Below are 19,548 nucleotides of genomic sequence, written 5' to 3' on the forward strand. Positions count from 1 at the left end.
GAACATGGTTGTGTTGTCCTTTGTATCTCACGGTCTGGTGGAGCCAGAGAAGGGTGTAAGGCAGTTTTACTGTGACTCCTAGTTTGAGTTAGAAATAACACACCCACTAGCAGTTGCAGCTTGTTGGTGTGTCTCTGGAGTACGTCTTCTGGTGTAGCCTCCTCTAAGCAATGCTGGTTACTCTCTAAGACTGCTCCACCATAAACAGGAGAGGGAGCAGGGGTGATCGGAGCTTTGTTTCACAAGTTCCCACTCTGAACTGAAGCACAAAGGTAGATGCTCTGGTTAGGAAGCCTTTTATATGCAAATATATTCCATAGTTTTCCATCCTGATTCCCACAGTCAGAGTAGTGTGGAGATTAAAGCAAGATTTTAGCCCTGGCTGAATTAATCAAGTCTAGGAGCCAGAGCCTAGGGTTAGGCTCTGCATATGCTCTGTCCATGGGGAGCTCCTTTAGCAGACAACGATTTTCTTTTTGGCTTAGAGTCAAAGGAGGTGGATGCTGTGTCATATTTTATCTCACTCCATCTTAAGGGGCATGCAAGAAAAAGAAGTGGAGAGTCACAGCACTCTCTTACCTCAGTGTCACAGCCTTCCCAAAGCACCTTCCACTGCAGCTGAAGTTCAGAGTAACACTGAAACTGCTGATATTTGAGCTGGTTCCTGATAGCTCTTGGCAGCCTGCTCCCTGCCAGTCCTTTGCTGAATGAAGTTCAATCTCAGGGGAAAATTGAGTCTAATCCATCTTAAACTCAACTGCTTTCTCCCTGAAAATGTCGATGTAGTGACTAAGAGGGTTTACTAACCACAGAGGCTGTGGACCCCTCTGCTGAGCTCTTTCTGAAGGAGACAGAGCATGACAGGACAGGGGAGAGCAAGCTGCTGTACGAGTTGTTTGTATTAGGGAACTGGGGGGGCTTAGGGGAGCACAGGGTCTGTCTAAGAGTGCAAGAGAGAACGTGTCACACCACCATGTTCTGGCTCTGGCTCAGTACCTCCACTCCCTTTTCTATAATTGTTTGAAGTCTTCCAAATTTGTATCGGATATAATGAGATGATGAAGAAGTCTTTTGTGGTGACTTTTTCATGTAGTAAACATGGTCTTTCACAGCTCTGGGGTGTGGACCGTAATGAGCTTGGAACCGTTTGTTCCCCTGGCAAGCTGAAAGGTCGTGAATGCATTAGAGTGAATTCACTAGGCATCTTTGATCAGCTCCATTAAGCATCTGCATGGGCTCCAACAGGCATTACGCTATTCAGCTACCCTATGAGAAGGGGGTACTGTTAAAATGATTGTGTTAGTAGGCAGGATTAAATAATTCAGATTGACAATCCATTTTTGAAAATAGTCATTGCAGTGAGGTTTATAAATTCTTCCAGAACATATGGGATTTGGGATTGACTTTTAAATAAGTATTGACTTTTAAGGAAGTATCCTATCAGTAGGACATTTCTTCCTGAAAGAGGGTAGAAAGCACTGTATCTTTAAATACAGAGTTTGATCTTCCAAATGTGGGATTATCATTTCACGTGTAAACTATACAACATAATCTTCAAGGCTGTATATTCCTTGTTGGACATACTGGAGTACTTGGGTGAACCAAAAGGAGGACAGAAGCACTGATTTCTACCCCTTCTCTCTGCTATGCACACTCACGTTGTCTTTCTACATGGCGCTACAAAAGCCTTGCCTGCCTCATGAAGCGTGCCCAGGGCTGACAACTGGTGCTAAGAAAAGGCACGGCTGATTGTGGGCTGGACGTAGCCTGCAAGACAAGGTGTGAACAAGTTGTGTCCGGCAGCCTCAGCATTGGGTGCTTTTCATAGCATGGCCAAGGAAAAAGCCTTCCTGTCTGCTCACTGATTCTTCCTCTCAAGGCTCCCATTAGTTCATGTGCAGCTCATGGCTGAGCCTTGTAAACGGTACTTCTGGTTACCCTTCATTGGCCCCAGGAGAGAGCAGTGAATCAGAGCTTTTGGCCTTGTAGAGCTTCTTGCTGAGCGGATGTGCTGGTGGAGCAAGAATGGTTTGGATGAGGACAAGCAGGCTGGCTGGCCCACGCTTCCTTGTGACCCGCTGTCTACCAAAGTGCTGTACTGATTGCAGGGGGAGCAGTTTTTAGGCTGACTGTCTTTACACCATGGTATGTCAGTAACTAACACTCATGTTTGCCTCCTCAGGGTTTTCCTGGTGATTTTGGGGAACGAGGACCTCCGGGCATCGATGGGAACCCAGTAAGTTGATAGCTTTTTCCCCTCTTTCTTTCTGTTCTAGTAGACAGCACACTGTACTGTGTCATGCTAGTTAGAGCTGAAAGAAGCTTTTAAGTTTGGTGGTAGCTGCTAGCATTTTGATTTTGTCCCTCCTGAAAAACCAATATACATCCTTGCCATGCCCCAGCATGCTGCAAATTCCCATGTTTGACTCAAAATCCTGTAACTGCCAGGTCATCATGCTGCTATTTGCTTTCTGTTTCTTCCTATTGCCTTTCTTGCACCTTGGTCTTGATAGATGCTTTCTCATCCTGAGGGTATGACTAAAAGAAAAATCAAGAGAGGAAAGGTAAGGATGTTGCTCCTGATGAGCAGGCAGTAGCTGGAGCGTGTTGTCCATACCACAGGGACTGATGCAAAACATGTGACAGTCACAGGAATCACCTTGTTAACTAGTGTGCTCTGGATGAAGCTTCATATGAACATAGCAGGGAGACATGGGCTTGGAGACAGAGGGACGTATCGTCATAAGGCACCACAGACGGCTGCTCGAGTGCATGCGAACCCTCAGAGGAGCAGGCCATTGTACTCAATTGTGTAGAGGTCTGAGGTACATAGAGAAACAGGCTTGTTCCTCTCCTTTTCACCACATTTCATTTTGTGATGCAGGTTAGTAAGCTGGTACCACTTGGTTTGCATTTCACTAGCCTGTAGAAGTAAGCTTCTGAAGTACTCCAAGCTCAGTACCTTTCCTCAGCTGAAATGAAAGTTACTACTGGTGCAAGAAGCACCAGATTCCCCGCTCTGGTGTCTGGGAGCACTGAGAAGCAGACACCATAGCCCAGGCTTGTGCTGCCCTGCCTCATGCCTCAGCCGGCCCAGGGACTGCCGTGGGAGAAGTCTCCAGGCTCCTGAGTTCTTGGCCTTTCTCTGGTCTTCATCTGACCCCTGCTGGCTTTCTAAGAATGGGATGTGTCTCCTGGGAATTGGGTCGGGATGGTCAGAGACCATGAAGCAGCTGGATGCTGATAAGGTTTATTTTGCTCTGCTCTTGTAGCACTTAATACTAAACAGTTGGGTATGTGCTTTGTTTTCCACTACTCACAAAACATGCCCTTCTGGATTGCAAAAGTTCTCAGATGTATTAATTATTCTGAATTATTTTCTGAATTACTTTGTTGGTTCTCCCTCAGTTAGCATGTGAGCAGTACCGATTCATCTTTGAAATTCCTGCTGTCTTGGTTATTCACACATAATCACAGTGCTGCTCTCGGTGTTTGATGGAATGATTTGTGTAAAGTAACCCACTCCGCACGTGTCTTCAAGTTCACATTCATCATATATGCAGCATAAAAGTTATTTTCACAAGCGACTCTAATCACCAAGCCAAGCTCAGCTACACTCCAGCCTTTATGGGAATTCAGCACAAGAGTCACAAATGCAGTGAACTGAAAGAATTAGATTCCCAAGGAATACTTCTGCAGGACTTTTCTCATCCTTCAGTCGACTTAAACCACGGGTCAGAGTGGAATCAGTAGTCCCCAAGTAGAAGACTTTCTAGATTGTATTGCTATTTCCAGCCAGCCCACCAGGAAGAGCAGGAATCCTGGAGGTCAGAAAGACTTTTTTTTTTCCAAATAACTTGTTTTGTTTTCTTTTGAATTTGCAAGTTGTCTAAGCCCCATTCAGAAGATGTGCTCAATGTTAGCTGAATGCCAGTTCCCAGAGCATTGGAGAGAAGCAAATGTCCCTTCCGTTAATTCATCCAGAAGGATTGCTCTTCTTTCATCTTATCAACGGCTTTTAAATATTAATGTGCCTTGGAGATTGTAGAATGAAAACAGACTGTTTCGGCTGACTTAAAGGGAGGTTCACAGGGTCACAAGTGGAGTCACAGACGCAGAAAAATGCCAGAAAGTCTGTTTGTGGAACACACAAATATGCCGAGTTTGCTAGGTGGAGTATGCAGCTAAATTGTAGGCAGGCGGGCAGGCTGCCACGGGTCCTGAACTGCCCCATCCTCTATTTGATCCACTGAGCACTTACGCTGCTGCTGCCTCTGCTGTCACATGGGGATGGCTGAAGCCGACAGTCTCTGATCTTCTTTCCGTCCCCTCCAGACAGAGCAAAGACTCTTCCAACCGCAGGGGCGTTTTTCCCTCCTACCAACTTGCTGAGAACTGTCGAGCCATCACATTCCAGATCCCCGTTCCCGGAGCGCTTTAGCCACTCCAATTAGTCTCTTAATCACAGGAATTAGACATGGGAAAGGACTGTTGATTCATGTCCTTGTCTCTTGTCCCAGTGCCTGGTTCATGCACTGAAAAAAGGAGGAAAGAGCCCTATTTCCCTCAAAGGTCAGTGACCAGCCTGTCATTACTGATAGCCAGGAAAGAGCACCTGTAAATTCTCCATTTCTGAGGCCAGGGAATGGCTCAAATTAACAACTAGTCCTGTTCACATCTCCCAGGGGAGTCCACCCCCTCCTCTTCCAAGAGGAAATCATCTTGTGTTAAACGTGAGGCCATGCGTTTCCCCATTTACCCTTTCTCTTGAGGAATACCCACATGACCTAACGCAGAAATCTAGGCAGTCCCTCCTGCAACTGGTAGGACCAAGAGCCAACCATCCACCCAGCCTGCATCCCAGCCACCCTCGGAGCCTGCAGAGCTTACTGGGAAATCCACGCTACCGTGCAGCTCCTGTGCTCAGCATTCCTGGGGATATTCCCTCTTCTTGCTGAGCCTAGTAATGCCAGGCCTCGACTAAAAGCTTGAAGCTGACCTTATTACAGTAGCTCTGAGGATGCAGAAATCCCACCCATGAGGAACAATTGCTCCGCAGATGTCCCAAGTATGCAGGAAAGGAACCGGCCATAAAAAAGCAATTTTAGGCTGGTTGAGATTATGAAACGCTTTTTGTGTGTGCTTGCCCAATAGTCCTTTACTCCACTTCCCATAAAATAAACACACGTAACCCTTTATCCAGGGAGGCTGAGCACGTTTAGTCACGTTGCGTCCCCTTCTCTTTCATTCTTTCACTAGGCAAATCTTTCCATAAAAGGGGAGCTTTATTGCACTGAAGGGGACTCCACCAGATGTGCACCATAAACTAAGTTGGTCTGTCAAAGAAAATAGCCAGCATGATCCAGAGCAGGGGTAGGGTTGTCTGAGCCAATGGGGAGTTTAGTATTTCCAATGTACTTGTTTTGAGAGGCCCTGCCGAGGCAGAGGTGTGTAAGAGCAGGTCCTTGCCCTGACAAGCAGCCCACTGTCAATGCGGCAAGGGAGCGGGTGATCCACCAAGGGAGACATGGGGACAGGCTGAGGATCGCGATTGCTAAAGTACTTAGGGACCTTCTGGAGAGGTGATTTGTGTGGGTCTGACACAGCTTCTCTGCTGTACTTTCCCTGGAAATGCCATCAAGCACCTGCTGGCACTCCTGGTACCTGCATGTCTTTGGAAAGCTGGCACGGAGGGACTTTGTGGTGAAGCTGGGAATTCAAACCAGCCCCACAAACCCAGACAGCACTCTGTCCCTTGAAATGGTGAGCTCTGAGGTGCTCTTGAAAAGCCTCTAAGAGGAGCTGGTGCTTTCCAAAATGCCCTGCTTGGGAGCAGTCTGTAAGAAGTGGCAAATGGGCACAGAGCCCAAGAGGAAATCTCTGCAGTCCGTCTCCTGCCCTCTGCAGTGTGATTAAAAGCGGCTCGTCCTCTAAGCAAGTGCTGTGTTCCCTGCAGAGACCTTCCTGCTCCAGGGACAGAGGTGCTGAGCCACCTCCCTGCAGGCAAGCTGCAGCCCAAAGGCTAGGGGCTTTTTCTGAAAATTAAAGAAATGGCTAGTTGACGGTCTGGATGGGAGCCCAGATGGATGAGGCAGAGTGCAGAGGATGCTGCTGGTTCCCCACCTTAAACCAGCTCTTAGATACAGGAGGAGCAGCCTCGGAGCACCCCATGTGCCAAACACACTCCCAGGGCCCATCAGCCAGCACCAGAAGGTGGCATACCCTCTCCCCAAATCATCCAGTTTAATTTTCATCCAAGCCCTCCTTTTCTTAAGACTTTTATTGTTCCTTAACCACTCCCAAAACACTCACCTTTCCCAACGCTAAGCAGCAGCTTTCCCTTCCCTTCCCACCTTAGCTTTGCTGTCCCCATGCCCCCTCCCTACCCTGGTCCCTCTCCCTGCCCATGTCTTCATCTCACCTGGGGCAGGCTCCCACCCGCTCCCCTGCCTGCCCAGTGAAATGCTTCTTTTATCCAGCCTGCTCCTGGGAGGGGAAGTCAGTCCTGCAAATAACTGCCGAACAACAAGCAGCCCTGTGTCTGGAGAGGCTGTGCTCGCAAGCGTGTTCGCTAAGATGGAAGCTCTCGATCACTTTGGCTGGGGAAGGGGCTGTGGGGGGGACGGAAGGGGGAGGGACGGTCTTTTCCCTCCCGTCAAGCTCTTGAAACACTGAGCTGCCTTTCAGCCTCTGTTTGTCTACAAAGTGGCCTTAACCATGTCGGTTTGTCTTTCCTTTTAGGGAGAATTGGGAGCCCCAGGTCCTCCTGGAGTCCTTGGACTCATTGTAAGTACAAAAACAAATGGAGATCTGGCTTCTCGGGGCTTTAACCCTTTCAGCCTGCGTAACTACGCACAGATTTTCTTCTTCCTGTGGCAGGGCGGTGAACAGAAGGACTGTTTGTATGGGGGAGGCACGACGTCGGGGAGAGAGGAGGTTGCCTGATAGACCGGGAGGTGGAGGAGGGCAAACCCTTCCTAAACAAAAGGGAACAGATTAGAGGTTTGCTGTTAGTGCCCTTGTTCCTAGATATCTCACCCTTTTGATAACATTTACTAGGGTATTTCTTCAAACATGCAATATTCATTCCACACCAGGATCTGTCGCCTTTTAAAAAGCAAGCCCCTGTAAGCAGTAATCTAAGGACACACAGTTCTTGCTCACTGGAGAGACCGTGGGCAGGAACTGTCTGGCCTCTGGGTATACAGGAATTTTACGTGCACTCTCACCATCCCATCGCTAATCCAGGTAATTATGTACACAGCCAAATTCCATGCTTCATTACGCTCTTCCCCAGCAGGAGATAAATGGCTGTAAGGATGGGTGGCAACTCATCCTCTGGCAGCTGCACTTGGGGGTTAGTGTATGCCCAGCTGAACATATTATAGTTTATTTTTAGGTCTCAGTACTTGTTTCAAGTCATTTCCTTCCATGCACAAAAAGTGGTAGGTTCTGTTAGTACTGCAGCATTCTTTCAAAATGATTCCTCCCCGGCTATGATAATCTATAAAAATTTGACTTGCAATGAATGGTTAAAAACCATCCCCTTTTGCCTTCCATAGCTTAAATTACAGGAGTGTGCATGTCAGCTGAGATCAAGGCCTCGACTGGCCTAGACATTTCACAAACACAGAGCACCAAACCCAGAAATCTTAGACTCCATGGGGGAAAAGCAGGGAGTATGGTGGAACAAGTGTACCCGTCTTGCAGATGGGGGATTGGGGCATAGGTGGATTAAGGCTTCAGAATTTTTTTCATGGAGCCAGGAATTAGGTCTGTGTTTCCCCTTGTTAGTGGAGATGAAAGTAGCTACCTTAGCCATAGCAGCAGAAAGGATGTGCTCTTGACAAAGAGCTGTAAGAGGAAGATTGCTATTTAAAAGAATACGATTGAAGGTATTGTCCAAACTGGATCATATTTCTCCTAGCTTTTGGAAAGAGTTCTCTTAACCTGGTTGCTGTTATCTCACAGATATTTGTTTGTTAGAAAGTGAAACATCAGACACATAAATGTGATTAAGATCCTTCCAGAGATGATGGAGTCAGGAGGCCGCCTGTCCTCTCCTCCTAGCCAGCCCAGCCAGTGCCATGCTGTTATGTGCTTGGGATAGATCACAGGGGCCAGGAAGGGACAGGTTTTGCCTGGAGCTGATCTGAAATGACCACAGGCAGAGTGTGGTTTTCTAACCTGCTTTTGTGATTGTGAAGTTTTTGTCCCACATTGGCTGCAGCTACCCAAATGGCACCAAATTCTATGGGAGGTACAACTAAACTGGGTTTTTTTTTTCCCTGATTGGCCCCAAGATCTAGCATTGCATGTCCTAGATCAGGATTCAGCTCCGTCACCAGGTGATCTGGAGTCTGTTGCCTTGGCTGTCTTGGTCCATTATGTCATTCTCTACTGACACCACAACCTCTAATGTTTTTTGCTGGATAAGGTCAAAAGCAGCAGTTCTCCTTTTGCTGCTAAACCCAGCCTGTCTTAAACTTTAAATATTTCTTCTCCCTTCCCATCCAGATGAAGAAATTATCATTCCTGTGGTGAGCTTCTTCCTAGCTTTACTTTTAAGGCAGAAAGTCAGTCCCTTGCAATGCTTTTTTTTCCAAGGATCACTTGCTGCAGCAGTAGCAATCGGCTCCTGCCTTTCCCAGTTAGTCTGTTGGTACCGCTCTGAGATAAAAATTTCAAACTGAGATTCAGGTCAAACTGAGTCAGATCTTGTGTCCCAGGGTAACATGCAACTCCTGAATTCAGGATGCTGAAGCATCTCTAGTGGGATTGATCTAAGAGTGACTTCCTCCATGCTCCTGGGGAGAAGGGAGCACATCCATCCTGCCTTCTCCTTTCTGTGGGACAGCACCAGTCTCCTTCCCTGGGGTCTGCAGCACGGGGCTCACGCTGCAGGGCAAGGAGAAGGCAGTGGGGTGTTTGCTCCAGGCTGGCCCCCGTTCAGGCGCTTCCTTCCTTCCCAGCTACAGCCACCCCCCGGGGGACTGGCCGGGTTCCTGGCTGCCTCCATGCACCCTGCAGGTGTTTGGGTTTGCTGTTTAAGAGAGGCTGAAGAGCAGAATTAGATGTAACTAAAGCCTCTTGCTCTCCTAATTAACTGTGTGGGCAAAGCTTTAAGTAAACACGTTTCCACAAGAAGCCTTTATGCTGGGAGGTATGAAAAAGGCATCTGTTCAGGCGGCTGCAGCCCAGCGCTCCCAGCATGGCTGCGGGCCCGAGACTGCCGACCAGAGAAGCACTCCTTCAGCAGAGCCTTCCCTGTTTATTTACACATTGCAGGCAAGGCTGGTGCACTGTATCACTGACTCTCTTCATGGGCAGAAAGCAGTCAAAGCCTGTTTAAATGCCGGCCACTGAAGGCTTTCTTTTGTACATGCACACTCAGGTACACGCAGCAACGGTGAGCTCCAGTATCCTCCTGTGCTGCAGTTTCTCATACAAGTCCCAGTACACGATGCCATGCTGACTTCTCGCTGCAACAGAATGGCCGTGCTGATGAGACACCTCTGTCCTTACCTCCCATTTCCCCTCTCTCCTCCCCATATCACTTTTAGATATCAGAGCTCAGTAGTGAGCGAAATTTCTTCACTATTACCCTTTTTGCTGTTTGGCTCTGTCCTTTTTAACACACCCTCAGACTCCCTCTGGAGAACTCAGGAATACTGCGGTAGATTCTTTTTGAGAGCAGGAGTAACTTCACCAGGAATAAATACACTCCAGGATTGTCTTATACCAGCTCACTATTTTAATTTTTCAAATAGTGGAAGAGGGAAATTAATCCATTCAAAAGGTAGGAAGAACATAGAAAAAAAATTTCTCAGATCCTACCACAGTTGCAGACTTCAAGGTGGTTTCTTAATTAGCTTTCCATTATTTTGCCATTATCTATTTTTTAAGTGGATCCAGGACCCCAGGCTCCTGGGTTTGGAATCTGACCACACTCCCTGACACCCATATCTCCTGTGGCACAGGAGTGGGATGTTCACACATTCTCCAGACATCCAGCACACTCTACCCAATTGCCGTGACCATGCACAGGAGCAGCAGCACGGTGGGTCAGGGTGACCTGATCATGGGGGACAGCTCACTTCTCTGGTGGTTAGTGTCAAGGTGCTTTGGGGGCTCTTTGTGGCAAGAGCAGGAATCAAATAGGAGCTGCTCTTCTTCCCTCACATGCCTGTGAGGCAAACACCCTGTGCTTCTTTTACTTAGAGGCTGTCTACACATTAAAAGTCTCTTGACTTGTGCCAGGATGCTGCTTCTGCTGAAGTCAGTGGTGCAATTCTTCAGGGATACTGAGAGACCAGATAGGAGAGGAATTTCACACTACATACAGCTATGTGTTGGGTTTTGCACCTAATGACTTTGGTAATTTTCTTTCTCTTACTAGGGTGACATGGGGTCTGTTGGACCGATAGGCTATCCAGGACCAAAAGGCTTAAAGGTGAGAGAATAACTGAGATGTGTGAGCTCTTGTCCCTCCATGGCAGGGCTGAATATCCTCTCTTGGGTAATGGTGACTATCCTGAAAGAAAGGATGGGCAGCAGTAATGCTTGTCCATTGACCCAGGCACAGGACTGTTGAACACAACATCCTACTGGTGGTCTGCAGCAGGTCTAAGTCAATGGAGAAACCCAGGGGCATTTTCCCTGCGCGCCTCCAGCCCATGATGGGTGTTTAAAGGATGTGTGATGGAGCACGCCTTGGGAGCAGCCTCACATTTGGCCTTGGGGCTGTGCCAGGCCAATGCTGTGGGTCTGAGCCACCAGCCCCATCAGGGACATCAATGTCACAGACCTGAGCAAGTCTTCGCAGTGGCTCAGTCTCACTCTGAACTTTCTTTTGTTTCAGGGGCTGATGGGAAACCCTGGAGAACATGGACTGAAAGGTGATAAGGTGATCTGAATACTCCCTTATTGCACTGTGTTTTAATTTTGCATGTGAAATCCCCTTTCTAGCTTCTCTTTCTTATTCAGCACCATGGTACTGGTTCCACTCTGGCTGTCTCTTTGCTCCTGTCCTCCCGCCCTCTTTCCTTTCTTGATGCTTCAGTTTTGATTTTTCTTTCTTTTATATCTGCCCCATCTCCTTTTCCTTGGAGTTCTAGTATAGATCAGTTATGCTCAGATCCTCTTTGGAGCTTCTGTCTCCTACTGATGATGGCAGTAACTGTAAGATGATCCGGTGTTTCACTGGGCTTTTATGGTTTTATATTGGTTACATGATGGGATGGGGAGGAGGATGAAGAGCTAACAACACTGACAGTGGGTTTGCACGAATGCATTTGGGGGAAACACATGATGTGACAAAGCAGCACAGCTCACTGGATCAACCAAACCAGCTGGATCCCCAGGAAAAACTGTTCTGTGTTAGGTACCTCTGCTCCTGTTCGCAGAGGCTCACCTTGGTTCAGCTTCCTGCCGAGAGGAAATTGCCTTATGCCAAACTGGTATAAATCACTTTAAAAAAAGTAAAAAAGGAGAGGGGCATTGATTGCAATGATTTAGTGCTGCTGGCACAAAAACACGCAGCTTGAGCTAAATCAGCATGAAGCTGTGTGTGTAAATGTCTCACTGTCATGAGAACCATCCTCCCACAGATATTTGACTGTAAGATTTATTTAGTTTGAAAGAGTGGGAGGTGCAATCATTTATTGTTGGCTCTGATTGCTCAGGAGGGCAATGAAAAATGACCATTAAGTGTATTCTCTTCCTCCTGTCAACTATCCTCCTGTTAATGTTTTATTCTCTTGTTAGATGTTTGCTTTTAGAGACTGATTTAGCAGCCTAATACTGCACATGGGGGAAGTAGTGTCAAGCCAGTTGATTCCACTCTCCTTATATTATAGCAGCTCTTTGCCAGGGCTCCTGTGTCTGCCATTTCCATTTCTCCCCTGCACCACCTTTTTACTTTTGTAGAGAGGAAGGACAGGACAAGAGAAGAACTTTTTCTTTAGGACAAGCTTAAGATATTGTAGCTGGTTTCTTGACTCACCGCTAATTCCTAGAGCCCACAGACTCTTCTGTCTGCTCCTTGGAATAAATGGTTGAATATCTTAAGAATTGCCAATGTTTAAATCATTGTTTAGCAAAATTAACCTTCCTGGACATTATAGTCTCCATCACTTTACACAGACTGCTCTGTTTATCCCCAGTATTCTTCAGCCGCTGCTATCACAGTAACCAAATGGTTTGTAGCTCTCCCTGGAGTTATCCTTACAATACTCCCAAGTGCGGAATTATCCATCGTCCCTCAATAATCCCATGCTCAGTCTCGTAGCCTCTCTCCTGAGGTGCAGGAAACCTTTTCTTTCCCTCCCTAGCTACCTCTCCCACTCATTTGCCTTGGACAGGAGAGACTTCCTTCCTGGCTCTCATTACAGCCCTTTCCTAATTGAAGACTGGCAAACCATCCCTCCTTCTCAAGCCTCCTCTGTCCCTAAGGAGTTGCTTTAGTTTGAATATCCTGGGTGCTACCAAACACTCAGATCAGACCAACAATGATTTCAGAGTCAGAGAGAGCTTCCAAACAGCTTGTGCGTATCCTTTCCAGCAGTCTAACAGCCAAAGGGCTGGGAAATACAAGGTAAAGGAAAATCAGACCTACTTAAACATTGATGGCCCCAAGTCTTATCTGCTCAGGTGAAGGCATGCAGCTCTGGCATTTTAACCAAAGCATCAAAGTTTGCTGCACTTGTTTGCATGAGTATAGACAAAGTTCACCAGCTCTCCTTATATTTGGGGGAGGATTTGGCCTGAAATAGCTTTGTGGTTTTTTCAGTTATTTGGTTTTCTGATTTGTTGGTCTTGCTGTTCAGCTAGTTGGCCCAGTTTATAATACATCCCTTCTCCAACTGATCAAAAGGCTGCTGCATTCGTTTACTCACTCCCGCATTTCTTTAGTGAATGGCACCTTTAAGCCTTTTTATTTTCTCTCACTCCGATTTGGGCATCATGAGCAAAAACACTCATCCCTTCTTACAGCTTGTTTACATTTGTGTTTTAATTATTTATGTTCTGGTACCACTAAGAAATTTAAATGCTATCTGGTCTTGCTGCTTTTGCTCAGTTTGTAGCAAGGGAAAAAACTCTGCCTGCAAAGAGCTTGTGGTCTAAATGTATATGTGGTAGAAGGAAGGGACGTTTATGCCCTTTATGTTATGTGAGGGCTTCTGAGTTGCACAAGTGACTGAGGAGGAGGTTGCTAGAGGTGGGAAGTACACCCTGGCCTCTTGGACCCTCTCCTTGCCGGGATCATCTTTTGCCTTGCCACCTGCTTTGTTTCAATGAAAATGTTTTCTGTCTCAGCCTTTATTAAGAAGCTGCAGCATAAATCTTTCTTTGCCCCCCTTGTTTTTGCCACATGCTTTTTAACTGAAGCTGGTGTTAGAAAATCTGACTTAAGGAAATCCCACACATAGGAAAGTAGAGGCAGGATCTCTGTGTTCACTCAGTGCCCAGTTGGGCTTGGGTCACAGGAAGAACCCTGCCTGGAGCAGAGGGATTGACTTGTGTTGGAGGCTCCCTTCTGTAATCCCTCACCAGTTGTGTCACTGTTAGTTTCTCCTGCTATTGCTATTTTTAGGCCATAACATCTTATTTAAAGGCTTTCTTTGGTTGCCTACTATACTTTTTCTGTCCATTAGATTTTGACTTCATTATAACCCTCCGTCGTCATCTTCAGACAAAACTGTCTTACTGCTATGACCAGAAACATAAGCATCCTCCCTGAGTCTTGTATTTATTCTCTATGTCTGTCAGTCTGAAAGTTTGCCTCTTGCCATTCTTGAAACATTTCCAGACCGCGGTTGTATGCAGTCTGCCTGTGCAGAGATCCTTATTCATAGCTTGGTCATCTCCCAAGTAACAGACTTCCCCTCTCTGCTGGATATTGAAGATGCAATTACAAGGGTGAACTTAGCTAACTAGTTGGGGCTGACAGTCCAGCCACCGTGCAGCAACGTTTTCTCTGCACACTGGTGTGGCTCAAGCACACCCACCCCACTGTACCGCTCTGTGAGCATATGAGGTCCCCGAGTCCCCTTTGAAGAGCAAATTATTTCCGACTTCCAAGCTAGTGCTGCTTTCCTGCAGTGCATTCACCAGGAATGCTACAGGAGAAGGAAGGGCTGGCACCATACCGTGCAGAGCCGATGCACAGCCCATACAGCAGAAAGCTGTGTTAAGAGTCCGGGAGTCCTGTTTACACCCCAGCTTAAGACACGTGATTTTCCATAGGGGTTGAGCTGCCAACTGTCCAGGCATCTTTCTTGAGACTGTAAGCAGGCACCTCAAATGGCTAGTTCATCTCTGAAAGACCTGAGCCATATGCTAAGTGCGTTGAATGTGCAAGAGGAATTAATCCAGGTACTAGCAAGAACAGACAATGCCCAGGTTCAGCCAACAGTAGCTGTCAGCCTTACTAAACGTGCCCATTCCAGCAGCAAATCAACACCTTACACCAGAAGGTCCCAGCCTACCAAAGGCTGAATCTGGTATGAAGATGTCAGGTGGATTCTCTAGAAAGCAGTTTCTAATAAACCCATTTAGATACAGAGGCTTTTCCCAGAGGGATGTGAGGCATTATTGCAGAAGTGCAGTAGTCTCCCATTACATGGCCAGAGGGGAGGGGGATAAAGGTACTGGCTCTCCCCTCTTCTCCTCTACCATAGTTTTCAAAAAGCTGGTAAACATAGAGTTAAACTTCTTATTTTGTAAAAAAAAAAAAAAGAAAGAAAAGAAAAAAGAAAAGCCTTAGACATTTGGCAGCATCTGAAATGCTGGGTCAGCAGGAGTGGAGAGTGGCAAACCTCACTGCTCCATGCTGACAGTAATCAGTAGCCTTTCATAATTAGTAATTCACAGCAGATGAGAGCAGCCTTGGGAGCCTCGCACCTTGCATCTGCTGCCACTCATGGACTAGCCCAGGTTTGAGGGGCAATAGGGATTTCGAGACTGCCCCAAGTCCTCCTTGGCAAGGGACAGTCTTTTTTCTCCTGTCGTAGTTCTACAGAACTTGGCCTCTTCTGCACGTCCACGTGGAGCTGCCTGTGCTGTGCCCTGCGTTACCCCCCTGGGACCCCGCAGGGCTGCAGGAGCAGCCAGAGGTGCCGGTGTCAAAGGGTGCCTGGAGCACAACCCATAGCGCTCACGCCTGGCCTGCCCCGTCAGCTCCAGGCTGCAGTTCATAGTGCCTTTCTGAGGACGTGTTGATGAAGATTTAATTAGATGTCTGCCAGCTCCTGTTAAACCCATCCGTCTTGGTCACATCCAAGTATGGGGCCTTGTACAGGTTTGTCTTTTTGTAGCTGAGGAATACTCCCTTCACTCAACAGCAGTCAGATCAGATGCCGGTAAAACCTAAGCATGATGACAGGGTGGCTGGATGGTGTGTGTGTGGGCAGCAGGCGTGTAACTGAGGCTGCCACCTCGATCTACCTGGAGAAGGTCCTCAGTGTAATGCTGCATCCTTCAGAAACACTGCTGCCATTCCCCTTTGCCATGACATGAGGAGGAACCTGCCTCAACACTAAAAGGGCTTTCCCCTTCCATGAGGGGAACATTTTTCACTGTTTTTTTGGACTTTGTTTCCTATGTTGCCTTGTTCAATATTCTACAAGGTGCAGCTTATTAATCCCAAATGTGTGCATCACCCGGCGGAGGCCAGGCATGAACTTGAAAAAGGGATAACATCCCACTCCTCCTGCAGAAATCACATCTTTGTATCTAGCAGCTAGACAGGCAGGTACAGAGCACACCAATGTTAGCCAACCCCTTCTGCATCCCCCATAAAAGCTCGGTACCATGGAATTTAATTATGGTTTTTACAGCTTCAGTTTACCCCCAAAATGGATCATCTTTCTGCTTCCATTTATATGTTTTCATGGACGCAAGGAGAGGACAAAGAGGGTTGCATCTGCTCTTACAGGGAGAAGTGGAATTACTGTATAACCCTGAAATAGAGAGTGGTCTTGAGAAGACCACGTGATGTGATGAGTGCAGAGGAAAGGTGGAGGAAGTGGAGGAAATCCTAGCTACTTGTTCACATAAAGGAGTTTTATGAATCAGGACATCTGTAACTTGTGAAGGAGACAGCTCAGTAAAATACCTCTAGTAGTTTTGCAGTGTTAGCTCCACTTGTATTTCTAAGCAGAAATTCTTGGGAAAAAGAGATGTCCAATCGACAGCAAAATGAGTTTTTTGCACGGCAATCTCCTCTGTGTCCTACAGACAGCAAACACGCCTCGCACTTGCAAATCTGTTGCTTCCCTCGTAGCCCCCTTTCTGTGTGGTGTGGCGCTAAGGAGGACCTCAGGGTCTCTGAAGCTGCATTTCTTTTTGTGGGTGAAACATGAAACATAGGCAATATCCCATGGACAAAGCCTGTTTGTAATTTCAGATTGTACATTCCTCCTCCTCCCTATGAGCAAAGTACTTGCAGCCCCTTTTTGTCATCTTGGCATAGCTTTTTTTAATAATAAACATGCCTGACTTCTTTCTTCCTTATTGTTTCCCTCACATTAAGGACACACACCCTCAGTCACAATTTCAGATTTACTGTGCTCAAGGCAGGTGAAGGAAGATGCCCTAGTCATCAGTTTTGGTGTAAGATATTAATGGCCACTGCAGATGGATCATTCATGCCATGACATTTTGCTGTGCTATTGCAATAGCATGTGAATATCTTGCATGGAGCCCAGCTAAAGATAAAAGATGTGTTTTGTCTTTCCTGCTTCCTTCTTACCCTCTCTAATGCCCATTTCTCAAGAGTTGTTTGAAAACTCTTTTCTCTGTCATGCAGTCGCTGTCCCACTTTGCTTAAAGGTCAGTGATAAAGGTTTGTTCCTGTCTTTTGCTATGCTCAGGAAACTCTTTTCTTGTAGTAGTCATTTCTTAATGTCCAAGTATTTATTCCAAAACAATATTTCCATAGCCAATTATACTGTCTGGGTAGAAAACTGCTTAATAAAAAAAAAAAAAACCTCTTTTTTTTTTTTTTTTTTGACTCTTAGCATAGGTGATAAAGACAAGGAGTTTTCAGAGCAAACCTCTCACTTTCAAGAAAAACTATTGTCCTGCTGTCTTCTAGCAGGAGCCAGAATTAGAGCAGATTTCAGTGGTTTAAGCCTTGGACTAGATAAAATAAGTCAAAAATTCAGAGAAGATGAGAGAAATCTGGCAATGGCTGGAAAAGAGCTGGGTCATACACTATTTTTTTTTGCCATCTCTATTGTATCTAATACTTGGGGTTCATCCGAACTGAAGCTGTGTAAATAACTGATTGTTTTCATTTGCTTGCATTGCCAAAAAAAAAAAAAAGGATAGATGGAAAATAGTTTAGATGAAGCAAAATGTTGGTTATTTGACTCAAATTAAAATATTTTAGGTTAAAAACCAAATGAGGAAAATTAATTTAACCTTTTTTAAGAGCAACATTTCAATTTTGCTATATAAAAGATTTGTTTTGAAGATGGTTCAGTGAAATGTTCTGGGAACATTTACCAAAACATTTAAGCAAATTTAGCATGAATCCATGAAATGTTTCCATCATTGAATCTGCATAGTTCTTAATTATTTTTCTTCTGAAAAAGCTGTCTCCAAAAAGTCTTCCCCTACTCAGGCCTTAACGGTCCACAATTTCATTATCCCCTGCATGTTACTGAAGTAATTAGAATTATTTCAACTCTCCGATAACAAGTGGGTGGTTTGTGCTTGAGTAGAAGTAGGCTTCTTCTGTCATCTCTTTGTAGACTTTGGCTCTGTTGCAGGAGTCCATATGTCTTCCATGTGGACTATGTTTAAACATATAGCTCTCTGCTCTTGTATGGCTTGTTCCCTTACTAGGAAGCCAAGTTTAGAGGCATGTGCTGTGCATGGGACAGAGTTCCTCTAACAGTTATTTCTGTTGGGTCTTGTCATTGTACCAAGTTTTTATAGTCATTCCTCCTTTGACTTCCCAAGTAGAATTTTCCTTTCTCTGCCCCATCATTGACTCATTCTTTGTTTAAGTAAATCACTGAATAAATGAGGTTGGAAGGGACATCAGGAGGTCATCTGGTCCAAGAGCCTGCTCACAGCAGGGCTAAGAGGGAACGCAAGATAGCCCACCGCCCCCAAGAAAACCTTCAGGGATACTTATTTTCTACCCAGGGAGTCAGAATCTGTTACAATAGTCCAAAGAGGGGAAAGAAAGATAGCTTGGTTAGGAAATACTGTCAATGATGGTGGGCTCAAAGGTGGGATCCCCATCTCAATGAATACCAGCCTACCCCTCCCGGGGAATCTCAGCCTAGATATTGGCAGTGCGATGGTACCATTACTAGAAGTTACTCATGTTTTCTTACAGAAGAGGAGTGATCTTTGATACCAGCACTAGGATACGCTCTCAGAAACCCCGAGTATTGGGGGTTTTTCTATAGACCCTTATGAGAGAAAAAGTCAATTCATTGAAAACTAAACTAGTTCTTCTGTTCAGCTGAATTTTAACACTTCACCACCTTCAAGGTTGCTGCTAGCCAGAGGAACGCAGTGTCTCTTCTTGCAGCTTCTATAGAAGCACAATGCTTGGGAATTCATGTTTTCCCCTCTCCTGCAATTTCATTTCTCACTTTAGAATCAATGTTGGGAAATACATACTTCATTCAGGATTGTTGTTGCAGTTAATATGATCTACAGTTTGCCAGCAGTTCAGTTTTGAATAGAGCTAGTGATGAGACTTTTGCTGTACAATGCACCATCTAGCATCTACCTGGGCGTTTTGGCCATTGCTGTTGCCTATTTTAACCCTCTGGTGATGTGTATCCAGGGTGATCAGGGAGGAGCAGGTGTTCCAGGAGATATCGGCTTCCAAGGAGACAAGGTAATTATTTTTCTTTTCTCTATCATTTTTTTCGCTTACATAGTAGTATGTGTGGCCACCAGCTTTCTCCACTCATCTTAAGACACAAGGAGCTGGAACTAACTGCATCCTGCTGTCAGGTTCCCCTGCTTGGATAGTTCTCATTTGGGGTATGCTGCACCTTTCTAAAATTCATGTCAATACATGAATTTTGTTGTTACTCATAATAAAAGCAATTCTACTGGGGGCTTTCTATAAAAGGGGCCATATCTTCATGCAGAAATTGGAAGTGATGGGATGGGATTGATGGGGATGGGTGTGAATGTGTGTGGTCCAGCGGCTGCAGACTTGGAGGTTTTGTCTGCTCAGTGCAGCAACTTAAACCCTGACCCAGTGAAGCACTTAACGCCGTGCATAACTTCTAAGCAAGTGACTTTTCCCCTGTGAGTACAACACGATACTGACTTCAGCTGTACTTAGCACTGCACTGGGGCCTACATGGCTCTGAGCCACAACTGGCTGCAACAGCTCATGTGTTCTTTGGGGCTAAATTCAGCCCTGGCTTTAGCAGAAACATCTCACTGACATTAGTGCAACTGTGCCAGCTCCTTGCAGGGCTGAGTTCAGCCCTTAGAAAGAGCTCCTCTCTCTGCTGCAGAGGAGCTGGAGCCTGGGGAGTTGGTATTTTTTTGATGCTTCAT

At 46.1% G+C, this 19,548-nt stretch overlaps 1 protein-coding gene across 2 annotated transcripts in view; it reads left to right on the forward strand.

Moving 5' to 3' along the window:
* Positions 1-19,548, forward strand: part of COL27A1 (collagen type XXVII alpha 1 chain) — a 165,449-nt gene that overhangs the window by 66,328 nt on the left and 79,573 nt on the right. For both annotated transcript variants that reach the window (XM_075054600.1, XM_075054601.1), the window contains 5 exons: positions 2,183-2,236; positions 6,742-6,786; positions 10,400-10,453; positions 10,862-10,906; positions 18,815-18,868. In XM_075054600.1, coding sequence (XP_074910701.1) covers positions 2,183-2,236; positions 6,742-6,786; positions 10,400-10,453; positions 10,862-10,906; positions 18,815-18,868 — 252 coding nt within the window. The remainder of the gene's footprint in view (positions 1-2,182; positions 2,237-6,741; positions 6,787-10,399; positions 10,454-10,861; positions 10,907-18,814; positions 18,869-19,548) is intronic.

Source organism: Buteo buteo, chromosome 23 (genome assembly GCF_964188355.1).
Source record: "Buteo buteo chromosome 23, bButBut1.hap1.1, whole genome shotgun sequence".
NCBI lineage: Eukaryota > Metazoa > Chordata > Aves > Accipitriformes > Accipitridae > Buteo > Buteo buteo.